The 15,530-nt window shown below is 41.2% G+C and overlaps 1 protein-coding gene across 1 annotated transcript; it reads right to left on the bottom strand.

Moving 5' to 3' along the window:
• Positions 1 to 3,433: 3,433 nt before the first annotated feature.
• On the bottom strand, positions 3,434 to 13,700 carry ppp1r35 (protein phosphatase 1, regulatory subunit 35). The gene is made up of 6 exons (XM_049601268.1): positions 13,536 to 13,700; positions 10,223 to 10,466; positions 10,029 to 10,137; positions 8,365 to 8,480; positions 8,186 to 8,276; positions 3,434 to 4,008 (listed from the first exon to the last, which is right to left on the bottom strand). The coding sequence occupies exons 2-6, from the start codon at positions 10,463 to 10,465 to the stop codon at positions 3,719 to 3,721; spliced, it is 849 nt and encodes a 282-aa protein (XP_049457225.1). The 5' UTR covers position 10,466; positions 13,536 to 13,700; the 3' UTR covers positions 3,434 to 3,718.
• Between the last annotated feature and the right edge of the window lie 1,830 nt (positions 13,701 to 15,530).

Genomic DNA, 15,530 nt, shown 5'->3' with positions numbered 1-15,530 from the left:
TAAGAGCTAGGGATCAAACTACTGATCCTCCAATTAGTGGATGATCCCCTATACCTCCTATGCCACAGCCAGCACCTCTCAAGAAATTAATTTGATTTATTTATAGTGGTTTGATTTTCAAAACAGATTTTAGGGGAGGGGTAAGATAAAGGGATGATCTGATAATTTTCCAAAACTCAGTGCCAACCTCTGCATTGCCTGGGGTATTTGCCAGTAAAGTCAAGTAGAAGTCAAATTTGGCTTTTCCAGTTAGTCTGAGACAGTTAATATGTTGGTACCTGCAGTTACCAGTCAGTCAGATGATTGGTGATTTTGTCTGTCTTCCAAGTTGTGTCTCTGATAATAAGGGCGTTGTTAATGTCTTCATGTACTGGCTTCAAAACCGATGATAAAATACTGGCATAAAAAATGTGCTGGATGAAAACCTGTAGCCAAGAAATTTTTCTTCAAAGTCCAGATTGCACAATGTGTAACTGAACACTTTTCACTTTTTAATAAACACAGCTGTGCCTCTGTACAAATGAACTTAAAACCAACAAAACACATGCAGCATTTCATATCTAACCTTCTGTGCATTTTATATTTTATAGCATTCGTCATTCCATATTTAACACAGTTGTTAGTTTTAAGCACCTTCTACAAATATACAAATGAATGAATAAATTGGGCGGCACGGCGGTGTGGTGGTTAGCACTCTCGCCTCACAGCAAGAGGGTTGCCGGTTCGATCCCGGGCGTGGGAGCCCTTCTGTGTGGAGTTTGCATGTCCTCCCCGTGTCAGCGTGGGTTCTCTCCGGGCACTCCGGCTTCCTCCCACAGTCCAAAGACATGCAGATTGGGGACTAGGTTAATTGGTGACTCTAAAGTGTCCGTAGGGGTGAATGTGAGCGTGAATGGTTGTTTGTCTCTATGTGTCAGCCCTGCGATAGTCTGGCGACCTGTCCAGGGTGTACCCTGCCTCTCGCCCGATGTAGCTGGGATAGGCTCCAGCCCCCCCGCGACCCTCAAGAGGATGAAGCGGTTAGAAGATGAATGAACGAATGAATGAATAAATTAAAGAAAAAAGAAATAAAATCTGTATTTGCATTGGCATCTGCACATATATTTACCTTACATTTATATTATCCATATCAAAGTACTCATCACTTCTGCACTGCCCTTGCACTTAAATGTAGTCACCTTACCTGCCTACTCTATCTATCTATCTATGGCTGATAAAATATCAGATTTTCACTATACAATTCTTGAGACCAAAACAGTTCACAATGACGATCTATTACAAAATCTAGATTCATCTGTAACATTTTTTATTGTGCATTTTGTCTCTATTTTTGCAATTATATTCAAAATATGAGTGTAGGGAGGCAAAGAGATTGTCTGTAATCATAACTGTACAAGTGTACAAAAAGAGTAATTACACTTCATGAATAGTGATAAAAGCAATCAGGTGGTGTTGGGTGAGAGAGACAAAGTGTGTATTGTTAATATGATATCAATATTTAATTTTTAAAATATCACAGGTTATGATCATTACTGGTATATCACCACACCCCTTATATGTGTGCACACATAAATATATTACTGATGTAAATCACATTGTTTGATATACTGTAGAAAAAGAGAAAAGTGAAATAAGCCATCATCAAAATCATTTCACAATATTGCTGGACTGTGCCCTTCCATATCTATCTGATCTCCTTTAAAATTTAATTCCATCACACATTATCTGCTTTCAGGATACAGGGGTCCTGTTTGTCCCATAGTTGAAGTCAGCTGGCTGCAGGGTCTTTTCCTATCATTCCTGTTTCTCTGCAGTAACCTCCCTGCTGACATCAAACAGTTGAGGTCTTTAAATCCCATCTTAAAACTCACCTTTTTGTCTTAATTTCCAGTTAGTTGCTTATTATTTGATTACTTTAGGCTTTGTACCTGTTGCAATTGTCCTTCCAGCGAACTGAGTATTGTGCAATCTACCTGTTCAGTCATATTCCAAAGAAAATCTTTCCTTGTGCCCGTTGCCCCTATCCTTGTGACGAGTCGCTCATTGTGCAATCATATTCCGTGAGAGGTAATGTTCCAAACAGTTTTTGTTATTCCAAATGCCTTGTCAAACATGACTGATGTTTTGATTACCTTTCTTAAAATTTCTCACGCTGAGCCTCAGAATTTCTGCCACAAGAAGACCTAAAGCAATCTTGGCCCGCAACCCATGATATGAATCTCTGTGTGTTTGTTTTGTTTTTCTTGTGTGTGAATGATGTGTTTCTATGGAGCCCGGGATGTGCCATGGAGAGAAAACAAATACATAAATCAAGGCCACATTTTACTAAATTGAGATACTATTGCTTAAGATACTATTGCATGGCCTCCAGATTGTGTAATTCGGTAGTTCTTTCCTATTTAAAAGTCATTTTGACTGCTAATAATAGTAATTCTGTAATAATACTGTGAAACTACAATATTTTCTGAGCCATTACTCATACCGTGAAAATCTCATACTGTTGCAGCCTAATACCTGAGCGCCTTGCCGCTCTTTAGCTGCATTAGCCTACAGCACTAACAGTGAGCAACTGACGTTAGCTAAAGGCTGAATCCAAATGTCCACCCTCTGGACCTGCAGACTGAACCCTCGCGGACTTCAGTTATGCGCTGTTTGATGTATTTATCATCATCATGTAAAGTCTGTGAGGGTAGAGACTGCAAGCGGCTAACAGACAGCCCTCAAGATTGTTTTAGCCTACTTGTTGCCGTGGAAACGTTCAACTATCGCTGTCATATTTATATATATATCATACAAGTTGATGAACAGCGCCTACTCATCTGTTCCTGCAGATAAGATAAAAATCCTATGTATAGCCTTTTTGTGACTGAACAAAAATGTAGGCTATTAATACATCGCTATATAACAGGCTACACACCTTCAAAAACAGAAATGCCTGTAAATAAGGACAGGACTATAACTCAATAAATAGGTAGGCCTATTTACTTACATAAAAAGACTGTCTTTTGTTGTTTTTCAGTCTTTTTTTTTTTTTTTGCCTATTTCACTGCGTCAGCTTGAGACCCCGTGTGGGATGGTTGAATTGTGGATTTGGACAGCCCTCAGCACACCCAGACTCCCGAGTCCACATACTATGTTCCTGCACGGACAATTTAGAGTTATCAATTAACCTAGTCCCCAATCTGCATGTCTTTGGACTGTGGGAGGAAGCCGGAGTGCCCGGAGAGAACCCACGCTGACACGGGGAGAACATGCAAACTCCACACAGAAGGGCTCCCACGCCCAGGATCGAACCGGCAACCCTCTTGCTGTGAGGCGAGAGTGCTAACCACCACACCACCATGCCACCTTTATCAAAGATTGTTTACTTGAAATGAAGTTCTAACTTTTAATACCAGTAGGCCTATTATGTTCTGTTTCAGGTTTCAACACAGTAGCAGTTAAGTGTTTTGTTCTCTACCTACAACAAACCCTTCTGATTAGACGACCTGCTGCACAGCATCAGGTCATGCCACTGTCACAGAGAGAATGTGTGACCAAAGACTTTATTGGAAGAAAAATAAATGTAGCTCTTTACAGGAATTAAATTTCAGTTCATATAAATAGTTTAAAAAATAGATAATTTTTATCATTCAGTGACATCACACACAGTTTGACCAATAAGAGCCTTAGACCCTCCAGCTAATCAGACTTCTCTATTATGTCAGGACGTGACCTCTCAGCATCTCCCTCTTCTGTAGAGGTCAAAGGTGGAGTAGGCGGGACGTGGCGATGGGCAAGGCTTGTGGTTGACAAGCTCCTCCTCTGGTGGGACAGGCTTCTGTCTGAGGTGGTCAGAGGTCATGAAGAACTGAAGGGAGGGCCCATCTGCTGCCTTGGCACCATGGCCTGGAAGGGGGGGCGGCAGCAGCAGCCTCTGCTGCAGCATTTGGCTGATTAACTGATCTTCCCGCACATCGACACAGACCAATGAGCTGAAGAGAAGCTGAGAGCGGGAGACATTCACCTCTGCAGAGAGAGAGAGAGAGAGAGAGAGAGAGAGAGAGATGTCCTGAGCAAGAGCCAGATAGGATTCTCACCCAAACATAGAACAACAGACCATATCTACACCCTTCACACCCTCATTAATAAAGACGTCCACCAAAACAAGAGGAAAATCTTCTCTTGTTTTGTAGACTTCAAAAAAGCATTCGACTCAATTTGGCATGATGGACTGTTCTTAAAATTAATTGAGAAGGGTGTAGGGGGGAAGGTCTATGACATCATCAAAACCATGTACAGTCATATGAAATGTGCTGTTAAAATTAACAACATGGAAACAGATTTCTTCCCCCAGAGTAGAGGAGTAAAACAGGGCTGCAGTCTCAGTCCCACCCTCTTCAACATTTATATCGATGAATTGGCCAAATCACTAGAACTATCTGACATCCCTGGTCTCACTCTGTCTGACACACAGGTTAAATGCCTACTTTTTGCAGATGATCTCATATTGCTGGCTCCATCAAATGAAGCACTACAACAGCAACTGGATCACCTGCAAACCTTCTGTCAGACCTGGGCCCTGACAGTTAATCTGGACAAAACCAAAATTATGATATTCCAGAAACGACCCAGGGGTCAGGGAGACCAAACCAGGTTTTTCCTGGGCTCTCATGAGGTGGAGCACACACAGGACTACACATACTTAGGACTACACATCACGTCCATGGGAAACTTTAACCTGGCTGTTGATGATCTCAGAGAGAAGGGAAGAAGGGCTTTCTATGCTATAAAGAAATCTTCAAACATTAATATGCCCATTAGAATCTGGCTCAAAATATTCAAATCTATAACTGAACCAATTATTCTGCATGGTAGTGAGGTGTGGGGTCCTCTTGCAAATCAAGATTTTGAAAAATGGGACAAACACCCCATCGAAATCCTGCATACAGAGATTTGCAAGAGCATCCTCAGAGTGCACAGGAACACCCCCAACAATGGGTGCCGAGCTGAGCTAGGCCAATTCCCCCTTTTAATTAGAATTCAAAAAAGAGCCATCAAATTTTATAAACACCTTAAAACAAGTGAGCCCAACTCCTACCACTACAAAGCTCTGCAATGCCAAGAGGAGAACATGGAGAAGAGCCCCCTCAGCCAGCTAGTCCTGAGGCTCAGCTCCTCTAACAACACAAGACCTCAGCACAGCCCTCACACAATCTGGACCCACCAAATTATAGAGAAAGAAAAAGAACATTACATTAACTATTGGACATCGACCACAAAAATGCAAAACAAACTTCAGTGTTATTTGGCTCTGAACAGACAGTACACGGTGGCAGAATATCTGAGCACCGTGACTGATGAGAAACTGAGGAAGACTTTGACCATGTACAGACTCAGTGACCACAGCTTGGCCATAGAGATGGGCAGACACAGGCAGACCTGGCTGCCCAGAGAGGACAGGTTGTGTGAGCTCTGTCCACACAGACAAGTTGAGACAGAGACACACTTCCTGTTGCACTGCAGCAAGTATGAACACATCAGAGCCGACTTCCTCTCAAAAATAAAACATAAAGTCACTGACTTTGATTCTCTGCCTGATCAAACTAAAATGCAACACATCCTTGGAGAGAACAGACTCAGCAGCTTAGCAGCAGCAAAATATGTCAGGTTATGCCACAGCCTGAGGGACAACCATCACAACACCTGACACACCTGTCTATATTTACAGTCCTTGTAACTCACAATCTACATTTTTCTAATACTAATAATAATATACTATAATATAGTAATACAGATATGCAGCACGTAATCAGTAACTGGAGTCGTTTCAAGGTGTTTGCCCTCTTAAAGGGCACCAAAAAGTGGACCAACAGAAAAGGGACTCAGCTCTTTTTGTGTTCACACTGTCAGTTCATTTGAAAGAGGACTTGGTTCTCTTTCTGGTCAGCTTCAGCTCTGATGGGGCCTCAGTCCTCTTACAGTTCACACTAAAGCCAATATATAATATATATTGACTTTTTTTTTTTTTCACTTTGACGTAGCATTGCAGTGTGGTTATGAAGCCCCTCCCTTTCAGATGAACTTAAACATAGAGGAAAACCTTTGTGTTTCTGTGCTGTAGACTGTTGCCATTTGATGTATTCTACATTCCACATCTGGAGACGTGCAGTATCTTTCATGGACCACACTACTCCTTGTCCTGCATCCTTGCAGGCATTACAGTGCAACAGCAAGTGATCTAGAGGGCTGAATATAATGGCAAAGTGCACAGCGAACCTGGAGCACTTTGTGTTCACAGTGCACTCGTTAAGCAAACCACACCATGGACTTGAAGCAAACCGTACTCAGACCACCTTAGGAGGTGTGCTTCATAGGGGTCTGAGTGCTCTTGGAGTGTTCACATATGCGCAAAAAATGCTGAGTCACTGCTCTGAGTCTGCTTAGAGGGCTGAAAAGGACCAGGGGCCTGTATCATGAAGCAGGATTAATGTCTTATCGAGGTAACTTCAGGGTTAACCCTGGGTTTTCGGTCTCACTAAGCCAGTTCAGTTCTTATCGGGGTAGATCACCATGGTAACTTACCCTGAACGGCTATCCTGCTCCGGAGCAGGGTAAGATCAGGGCTGAATCTGATCCTATAAAAAGCACCACCCACTGGCCAATCAGCTGTTCCGAAAAAATGACTCCGCTGACAGAAATGCAGCCCAGTCATGACGGGAAGTTTAATTAATTTGACTGATTTTGATTTGAAAGTTTATTTTGAACATTAAAAAAGAAAAGAAAACAACAACAACAACAGACAATGAAAAGATTGTTCACAAAGGAGTGGAAAGATGTCGAAATTTCATCCCATCCCTTCATAAGAAAGAAACTGATCATTTGCAGACACTTAATAGCACCATTAATTAGTGGCAACATTTTGTTTTGTTGGAGGAAATGATCCCTGTTAAAGATAATGGACCTAATTGACAGCTTTGCTGCTGGAAATGTGGAAAGTAGCCTATCATGTCTACACTTCATGGTGTTTGAGGGATTTTCCTTCTTGTTTTTTAAAGAGGGAGACTCGGTATATTTATGCGCAGCTGTTAATTTCTAACAGAGCTCAATATCAGGATGATTTTATTCAGACTATCAATTTGGTGTTGATATGATTTAATTGTGGCGTCAGCTTTAAGCTTTATTGTAGCATATATAACGTTATGACAAAGACCAATTTATCAGACGCAATGATGTTAGACGATAATTGTAGTACACACAATTCTGCGCAGCATTGATTTCATGGGATTCAAGGGTGTGATCAGTGTCAGATGTACAGGTACAGGTACTGTAGCTACTTGAACCAGTGATGAGTCATTTAACCTACCTGTCTTGATTTTTCCCTCTCTCCTCCTCTATTTCTTCTTTTCTGACCCGTTTTTTTTCTCTTCTCTATTATGTGATTTCATTGATGTTTTGACAGGGGAATTTCTTTGATAAGCTTTTAGTGGCTTCTAACCTCTCTGGCACTTTTCCTTTTTTTAATCTTGTAAATGTTATATTGTCTGTTTTTAACATTATGTGCAAATAAACTAATCTAAACTAAAAAAAAACATTATTCATCCTGTTATGCGTTGCCACGCATGTTTCCTCCTCCTGCAGCTGCCACGGTGTTGGCCTTTGCTGTAATGTTGCTTTTCTCCTCCTCATATTTTAGTAGAATTAATCTCTGATCCTCACGAGAAATACTTTTTTTTCCCTCACATACGGCGCTCTGTGAGGACGCTCAGTGACGCTGCGCTTCTCTCACGATTGTGATTGGTCTGCTGCGTGCGCGATCACGGCTCTTGATAAAGCAACCCTGGGTTGAGTTACCGAGTTGATATCCAGCGTTGTGATACCGATTATCCTGATTGCCATTGTTAGGGTTAGTCAACCCAGGATAGGTCTGGGTAACCCAGGAAAGGTTGATCTTGCTTCGTGATACAGGCCCCAGGTGTGAAAACACCCTGACTGACAGACTGACACTATGGAACCAAGGATATCTTCTTTGGCAGCAGTTTCGGCTTCTCTGCCCTCTCGTCTCTGCTCTCACATCCTCGCTGGGAGGTGCTGAGACGTGAGGAACAGATACAAATGAGGGAAGTAAGGAGACACATTAGCATAATGAAAAGCAGTATGTGTGTTTGTGTTTGTGTTTGTGTGTGTGTGTGTGTGTGTGTGTCACCTTCAGTAGCTCTGGTGTTGATCAGGTTTTTGGTCCTCTCTGACTTCAGTAATGTCTCATGAACAGCCTTCTGGGAGTTAAACTCTGCCCCCTGCAGGACAACAGACAGGTTACCATGGGAACCAGCTGTTAATCAGCTCTGGTGATTTATTGATAACCTGCTGTTAAAGAGTGTGAACCTGCAGTGACTGAAGCTCCGCCTTCAGAGCCAAAGTGGTGTTTAGCTCTGCCCTCTCCAGACAGCTTGGATCTTGATTGGATACTGCAGAAGGAGGTTCCGCCTGCTGTGTGGGGGCTCAAACAAGCAGAGGAGAAGAAGAAAAAAAATGAACTAAACTGTATTACTTTGGATCCAAAACTCAGGCTATGTATTTTGTCCTGTCAAGTTTATTACAGTGGTAAGCTTAGGTTTTATTGCTTAATTAAAACCTGAGCAAATTGGCCTGATTACCTCTAAAAACATGGGAAGAAGGCAATGAGTAGCGATGGATAAAATTAATTGATTCATACAATTTAAATCGATCTTCATCTGAATTACTTAATATCCATTCACGATATCCCTGGTCGATCTTTTAATATATGCCTTTTCCCACAAATGTGTGAAGCTTTAACCCCGTCAATCTTGCCGGTAGTAAAGGGGCCGTAGCGCTACATTATGAATGACCGTAGTATTCAGAAGAGCGGATGTTCCGAAATCTTTTATCTGTAACTGTTTGCTTACTTGGACATGTTTTGGTGTCATTTATTATCATGCTGCAGTGTCTCCTTTTGCTGTGCATCGAGGCTGCTGCGCCACATTTACGCACACACACATACACACACAAACGAAGAGTAGATATGCCGCAGTGGGGCCAGAGAAGTGAATATAACTTGAGCTGACGACAGCTATGCGAACGAATCGATTCAGGACATCAGTGATGATAACCAGCCCTAGTAATGAGCAACGAAAGAAGAAATGACTATAAAAATTGTCAAGGAATTAGTTGAAAGAGAAAATCAGAGACAAGAACAATAGTAACAAAAAAAAAAGAAAGAACGAGAGTTAGAAACAAACAAACAAGAAATGACCTGGAAAGACTGCTTTAATAATATTAATTCTGAATATAGTTTTCCCCTAGCTTTTTCACTATTTCTTAAATCATTATCTAAATCTATTCTTCTCTTTTGCAATTTGTGGGACATTTCTTACTAAGTTGCTCATTGCCTTTTCCCCATGTTTCTGAAAGAAATCACACCAATTTGCTCAGGGTTCAAAGGTTTAAATACTTGCAAAAGGCATCTGAGAGCAGCACAAGAAGAGGGGTGTTGCTGCAGGTTTCAAAGGGTTAAATGCAGCATCTCACACTTTATGTGCTATAATGACATTATTTTGGAATCATACTGAACACAGATGTCAGAAACAAAAAACTCCCTGTAATAATAAATCTTATTTATAGATTATTTTTTATAATAAAGAATGACCCTGATTTATTCAGATACTCACACCCTGTTTGGCTCACAAGTTGATAGTGCTAAATACAAGTGTAAACAGTATCTGAGACATGGTGTGATCTGATCACATCCATAGTTTGCCATATGGAAGGAGATGTGTTGGATTCTGCTGACAGCGACACAAATCGTCACAACCACTAACGTGACTGACAAGAGAGTAGACCGGGCCCTTTGAGCTGAAATGACATAGGCAGTAACAAAATCTGAATACAAGCGTTCAGCTGGAGACGCATGATAGACACAGGTGTAAAGAGCAATGTGTCTTGGCTATCTGCTTGTGTTCTGATCAAAAAATGCTTTTTAAAACCAAGTGTAAACAGGGTCTTAGTGTTAACTGTCACACTCTGGTTACCATGGCAACATCCTCTGCTCCTCCTCTGACCTCTGATTGGCTGCTGTGGCGGGGCATCTCTGCTCTTCTCTGATGTTACTCTGACAACCATCCTGTCTTCAGAACACGCCTGCAGGAGACCAGACGCAGGATGTCACAAAACACACGCATGCATGCGCACATGCATGCACACCAGGACTAAATGATGTAATTACCTGTATATTCCTCTTTCTTCCATTCTGTCCTTGGAGGCCGAACTTTAGCTGCGATTGGTCAGTTTGCTGACTTGTTTTCAGTGGGCGGGGCTTCAGGTGCGTGTGACTGGTCTTGGGAGCAGGGCTGAGTGTGACAGACAGGTCGAGTTCAGGACATCCAGTCAAAGAGGGGGAGTAGGAGGTGAGAGGGAGGGGCGCAGGGGGAGGAGGGTGTGGGGAGGAGAGGACAGAGGAAGAATTCATCCTGAAAGGAGACAACAGAGTGAGACATTGATTTTCAACGGAATGCTCCTTTAAAGACCATGATTGTGATGTTAAATTACAAATGGGAGAAATATTACAATATCAATTACAATATTGGTATCACTGAGCACGTTTACATGCACACTAATAAACCGATCATTATCTGATTTCTGGAGTTACCTGATTATTCAAGTGGTCATGTAAACAGCATAATCCGATAGGCTTTATCACATAAAAGCCATTATCTGATTATGAGAAATCAGATAAACACACCTAGCTTTTTCCCCAATAGTCAGATTACTCTGTGCATCTATACCCTTTAATCTGGTTTCTTTCGGGTTTTGCCATTTTATACTCCCACTCCACTACATTTTAGAGGGAAATATTGTACTCTCTACTCCACTTCGTTAGTCTGACAGCTTTTGTTTCCTTTCAGATAAAGACTTTACATAAAATAATATATTTTTATATTCTCAGTGTTTAAACTGTCACTTTTATTTTATCTTACTTATATGTTATGCACTTTGTGTGACAAGTTTATATACAATACACTTGTATATTGCACTTTGCAGTGCTTTTACTCCGAATCTACCCAAAGTATGTAAAATTGGCTCCACATTGATAAACTACACATTAGAATGCTCGCACATGTATTTGTTAAAGGGACAGTGTGTAACATTTTCAGTTGTTTATTGGCAAAAATTGATGTCTGCATTCATAAATATGTCATCACTGGTGTACTATTACCTCCACCAATAATCTGACATATTCTCGTAAAAGGAGAATTTTGGATTTGTTTGTACATTGTGCGGGTAAGTCGTCTGGGGGGGTTCCATTACGTTTCGTCATCTTGAGAATACACCCACCAGCAAGGGACATACAGCACCGCCTTCGGCGTTTTCGTTGAGAGCCAGGCCAGCGCTGCGTGACTGAGGAGCAGAAGGAGAGGAGCAAGAGGCGCTTCGCTACTACCCTGGCAAATTTGAAACAAAGCCCCACTCTTTGAGCATAATGCAGCATCATGGGAGACGGAATCCTCGTCGCCGAGAAAGCGCAAAAGGGAATAGAAATGGCAATGTGACCGGCGAATTAAATAAAACGAAGGCCCACAGCGGGGTAGTCTTTCCCAGGTAGAGAGAGCTGATGAGGGAGAATGGTAATGCAATCACAGGCCAGCGCCGCTGTTGGCTGTTAGCCGCTGTTAGCGGCCAGTCGCTAACAGCCTCATCCCTCTCCTCGCATCACTGCGCCGCTGTTAGCCGCTGTTAGTGCTGGCCTGTGATTGTATTACCTTTCTCCTTCAGCAGCTCTCTCCACCTGGGAAAGGCTACCCCAACGCTGACCCTTGTTTTTTTTAATTCGCCAGTCTCGTTGCCTTTTTGATTCCCTTTTGCACTTTCTTGGCGACGAGGATTCCGTCTCCCGTGATGCTGCATAATACAAGATCCTGCATTATGCTCAAAGAGTGGGACTTTGTTATGCGGCAGTAGTGCCGCTGGCCACTAACAGCTGTCAGCGGCGCAGTAATGCGAGGAGAGGGATGAGGTGTGTGAGGTTGAGCCACATGCCAGTTGTCAAAGGACAAGACGTGATTGGTTTGTTTCAATTTACATCCGCCCCAACAGTCCTACGTTGTAAACACAGCCAGTATGGTGAGGAGGGGGTTTGTCAACTCGCGTCGCGTGTGTCTGTGTAGGAGCCTGAATGAATACTCCATGAAGTATTGGATGACACGTTTCATCAGTGTTATCATAGCTTTTTGGTACACAGCGGCTACAGTTGTTGCAATATGTGTTTGAAACAGTGAGGCGCTAGAGTGCGCTATCCATTTGAATGCAATATATGATTTCAACGTTAGATGGGAGAAATTCCTACACACTGTGGCTTTAATGATAAAAACAAACAGTACTGTAAGAATATAAGCTGTCAGCATGATGAGTGCTTTATTTTGCAAATATATGACTTGCATACTTTTCAAGGTTTTCCAAGGATATGAGTGCCTACTGTAACAGGAAGTTTGAGTTTTATGTCATGTACTTGGGGAGAAATCCAAATGAAGGACTGAATCATGTAAACTAGGTTTTTCTGATGATCAGATTATTGAAGTGCACGTAAACGCGTCAAATCGGATTGTTACCATTACCTGATTATTTCCAGTTATCTGATTACTGTGCGCATGTAACCGTGCTCACTATTTCAGTTTATTTGAGTATGTTTTAAGCTTTTGTTTTGAAAGCACTGGTCAGTGTGGCCACACCAGGTGAATTTACATTTACAGTGGCATGCAAAAGTTTGGGCACCCCTGGTCAAAATTTCGTTACTGTGAGATGTTAGGTAAATAGAAGATGAACTGATCTCCAAAAGGGATCAAGTTGAAGATGGCACATTTCTTCAGTATTTTAAGCAAGGTTACTTTTTAATTTCAATTGTTTACAGTTTCAAAATAACAGAAAAGGAAAGGGCCTGAAGCACAAGTTTAGGCATAGTCAGTAGTTGGTGGCTCCCCCTTTGACAAGTATCACAGCTTCTAAACACTGTTTGTAACCAGCTAAGAGTGTTTCAGTTCTTCTATTGGAGGATTTTCACCCATCCCTCCTGTAAAAGCCTTCTAGCTCTGTGAGATTCTTTGGCCGTCTTGCATGCACTGCTCTTTTGAGGGCTGCCCACAGATTTTTAATGATGTTTAGGTCAGGGGACTTTGACGTGTTAGTTAACAGATACCACGAGTTACACTGTATTAACTGTAGTGATTTAACTTGTTAGCAAATTAAACCAGTCGGTCACCTGTTAACGCCTGAATACAGATAACTTAACGTTAGCTTGGTATGTTACCTGGTAGCATAAAGGCAGTAAGGCTAGCGTTAGCTTCAACTTGCTAACTGAGTTTCGAGTGATTCAGTCCTGACACGGTCCTGTGTCACATGCATTAATATTAGCTCAGTTTGTGTGTCTTTGCTTTTAATCAGACTGTTTGTCTCTGATTTTTACACATAGACTGTTTTTACAGTGTTGGTAAACATTGAAGCTACAGTTAGCCTGTGACGCTAACACACTCTTACTTGTGTGTTACCTGATTTAGTCCGATGAGAAACGATCCTCAGGAGGACCAGATCCCCTCCTAAACAACAAAGACCAGCCTGTCTCTCTGTGAGGACGACGCCAACGTTTTTAATGTCCTAGGATTTTAGGATGAAAATAATAAGTTTCTCCTTTGAATTGCCCTCGTTCTTCTTCTTCTTCCTTGAGTTTAATAACGGTTGGCTGACCAGCTTTACGGTGCATTACCGCCATCTACTGGAGTGGAGGAGGAGCACTAGATTGGCAAAAAAACACAAAACAAACAACAAACAAACAGCCCCCCTCCAAAAAAAGAACATAAATAAATTTAAAACATTACATACTGTTTATACAAAGGTAGAGGCAGGCCTGATATAAAAATGAAAATAAAAACACAGAAAGTAAATACTACACAGTGTGTTATTACAGCCACTAGAGGGTAGCAGTGTGAAGGTTGAATTTCTCACAGCCACCGCACAGAACAGACTGAAGAACAGAAGTGTAGTATGAGGTGATAACTGTTGCAGTGTAAGAAAATCTTGTAACGATATGATGATAATTTGTAATATATCACAAAGGCCATATTGTTCTACAATAGTGTCAAATAATTATTAATGGTCACATGGTTATTATTGTAACCATGGCGGCAAGGATCCCTTTACTTTAACAAAGTGCCTACTTGAAGCCAAACCACAATCTTTCCCTAAACCTAAAACTAATGTTGTTGTTAATGTATTGTTTGAGCCTAACCGACTATCAACTGCAGTGGTGTCACATCATAAAACAGATTTATTTTCACAGACAAATGATGTCATTCTATTGATCGTCAGAAAACACTTCTGTGTCGTTTTTAGCTCACTTACAAACTCCATGTTTTTTCATTTTATTTGGAGAACATTTTCGCCCCACACCTCTGCCTGAATACAATTCAAATAGTGTGGGTTTTTACACACAGGAGCACTGCTGTGGTTTCAATAGTGCCTCTCATTACAGCTGACCTCTACATGGAGGAAATAGAGAGCAGAACCCTAAGCTGCTTCCTCAGAACAGCACCATAACCACTGCTTCACATATCACACATACCACACCTGGATTTAAACTCTCAGGACTCTGCAGAGGCTTCCTCTTTAACAACTAACCCTTTGAACTTTATTTTTACATTCTAGTGGAGATCCCAAAGCTGACAAAAATACTGAATCTGTCCAGCTCAGCTCTGGGGAAATGTGTCTAAGATGATGCAGCAGACATGAAGAAACATGACATTTTAACATTCTACTGATTAAAACATCACAATGCTTTAATGAAGAGACTGAACGAAAGAATAAAAAAAATAATTTGTGATATGGTATGTGAAAAATGTTTCATGTTTAATATATATGTTAAATGATTAAATTAAATTAAGAAATGTAAGGAGACAAGTTTAAGGGTTAAAATTACAGTTTTGTATTTTCATCACAGCTGTTAAACAACAGAACAGTCTTTGTTACAAAATTCACAACCAACCTGAATGTGTTTGTTGTACCGTGAATGTTTTTCTTCTGTATATCTGCACCACTGTGACCCAGATTTTTTGATCTGCTGTCAGATTAAAATCAAGATGAAGAAACATCTCAGAAGTCATTATAAAGGAAAAAAGACATCAACTCATGATAATAAAACAAAGACAATGCGTTGAAATAATAAATGAATCCCTTCTGCTGGCTGACAGTAACCTTCATCTCCTTTTTCAACAACAGATATTTGAACAGAATTTCTCAGTTTGATGAACAAAAAATAAGCATTTTATTCTTTATACTTGAATTGATCAACTTCATTGTTAAAATGACTTGAGTTCATATTTTTTCCTCTTTCCAATGTAGCGCTGCATGGGGCTGATGGGCGGCATGAGGGCCTTATATAAACCACGTGGCTCTTGTCTGATCTCACAGTTCGTCCTTGTTTGGCCTCAGCTGCATCAAAGCACCACTTCTTCCCAGGTTCACCAGAGGAAACACAAAAACTGTACAAA

This window comes from Epinephelus fuscoguttatus, linkage group LG16, assembly GCF_011397635.1.
Source record: "Epinephelus fuscoguttatus linkage group LG16, E.fuscoguttatus.final_Chr_v1".
NCBI lineage: Eukaryota > Metazoa > Chordata > Actinopteri > Perciformes > Serranidae > Epinephelus > Epinephelus fuscoguttatus.
The sequence above is the reverse complement of the archived record's forward strand: the minus strand, read 5'-3'. Positions and strand labels throughout refer to the sequence as shown.

What these genes read in the sequence shown, in the direction of transcription:
- ppp1r35 (XM_049601268.1), bottom strand. Translation starts at nt 10,465, where the DNA reads ATGAATTCTTCCTCTGTCCTCTCCTCCCCACACCCTCCTCCCCCTGCG. An exon ending in GAAGAAAGAGGAATATACAG is followed by an intron (nt 10,138 to 10,222) that starts GTAATTACATCA and finishes GGTCTCCTGCAG; the next exon opens with GCGTGTTCTGAAGACAGGAT. An exon ending in CAACACCAGAGCTACTGAAG is followed by an intron (nt 4,009 to 8,185) that starts GTGACACACACA and finishes CTCTCTCTGCAG; the next exon opens with AGGTGAATGTCTCCCGCTCT.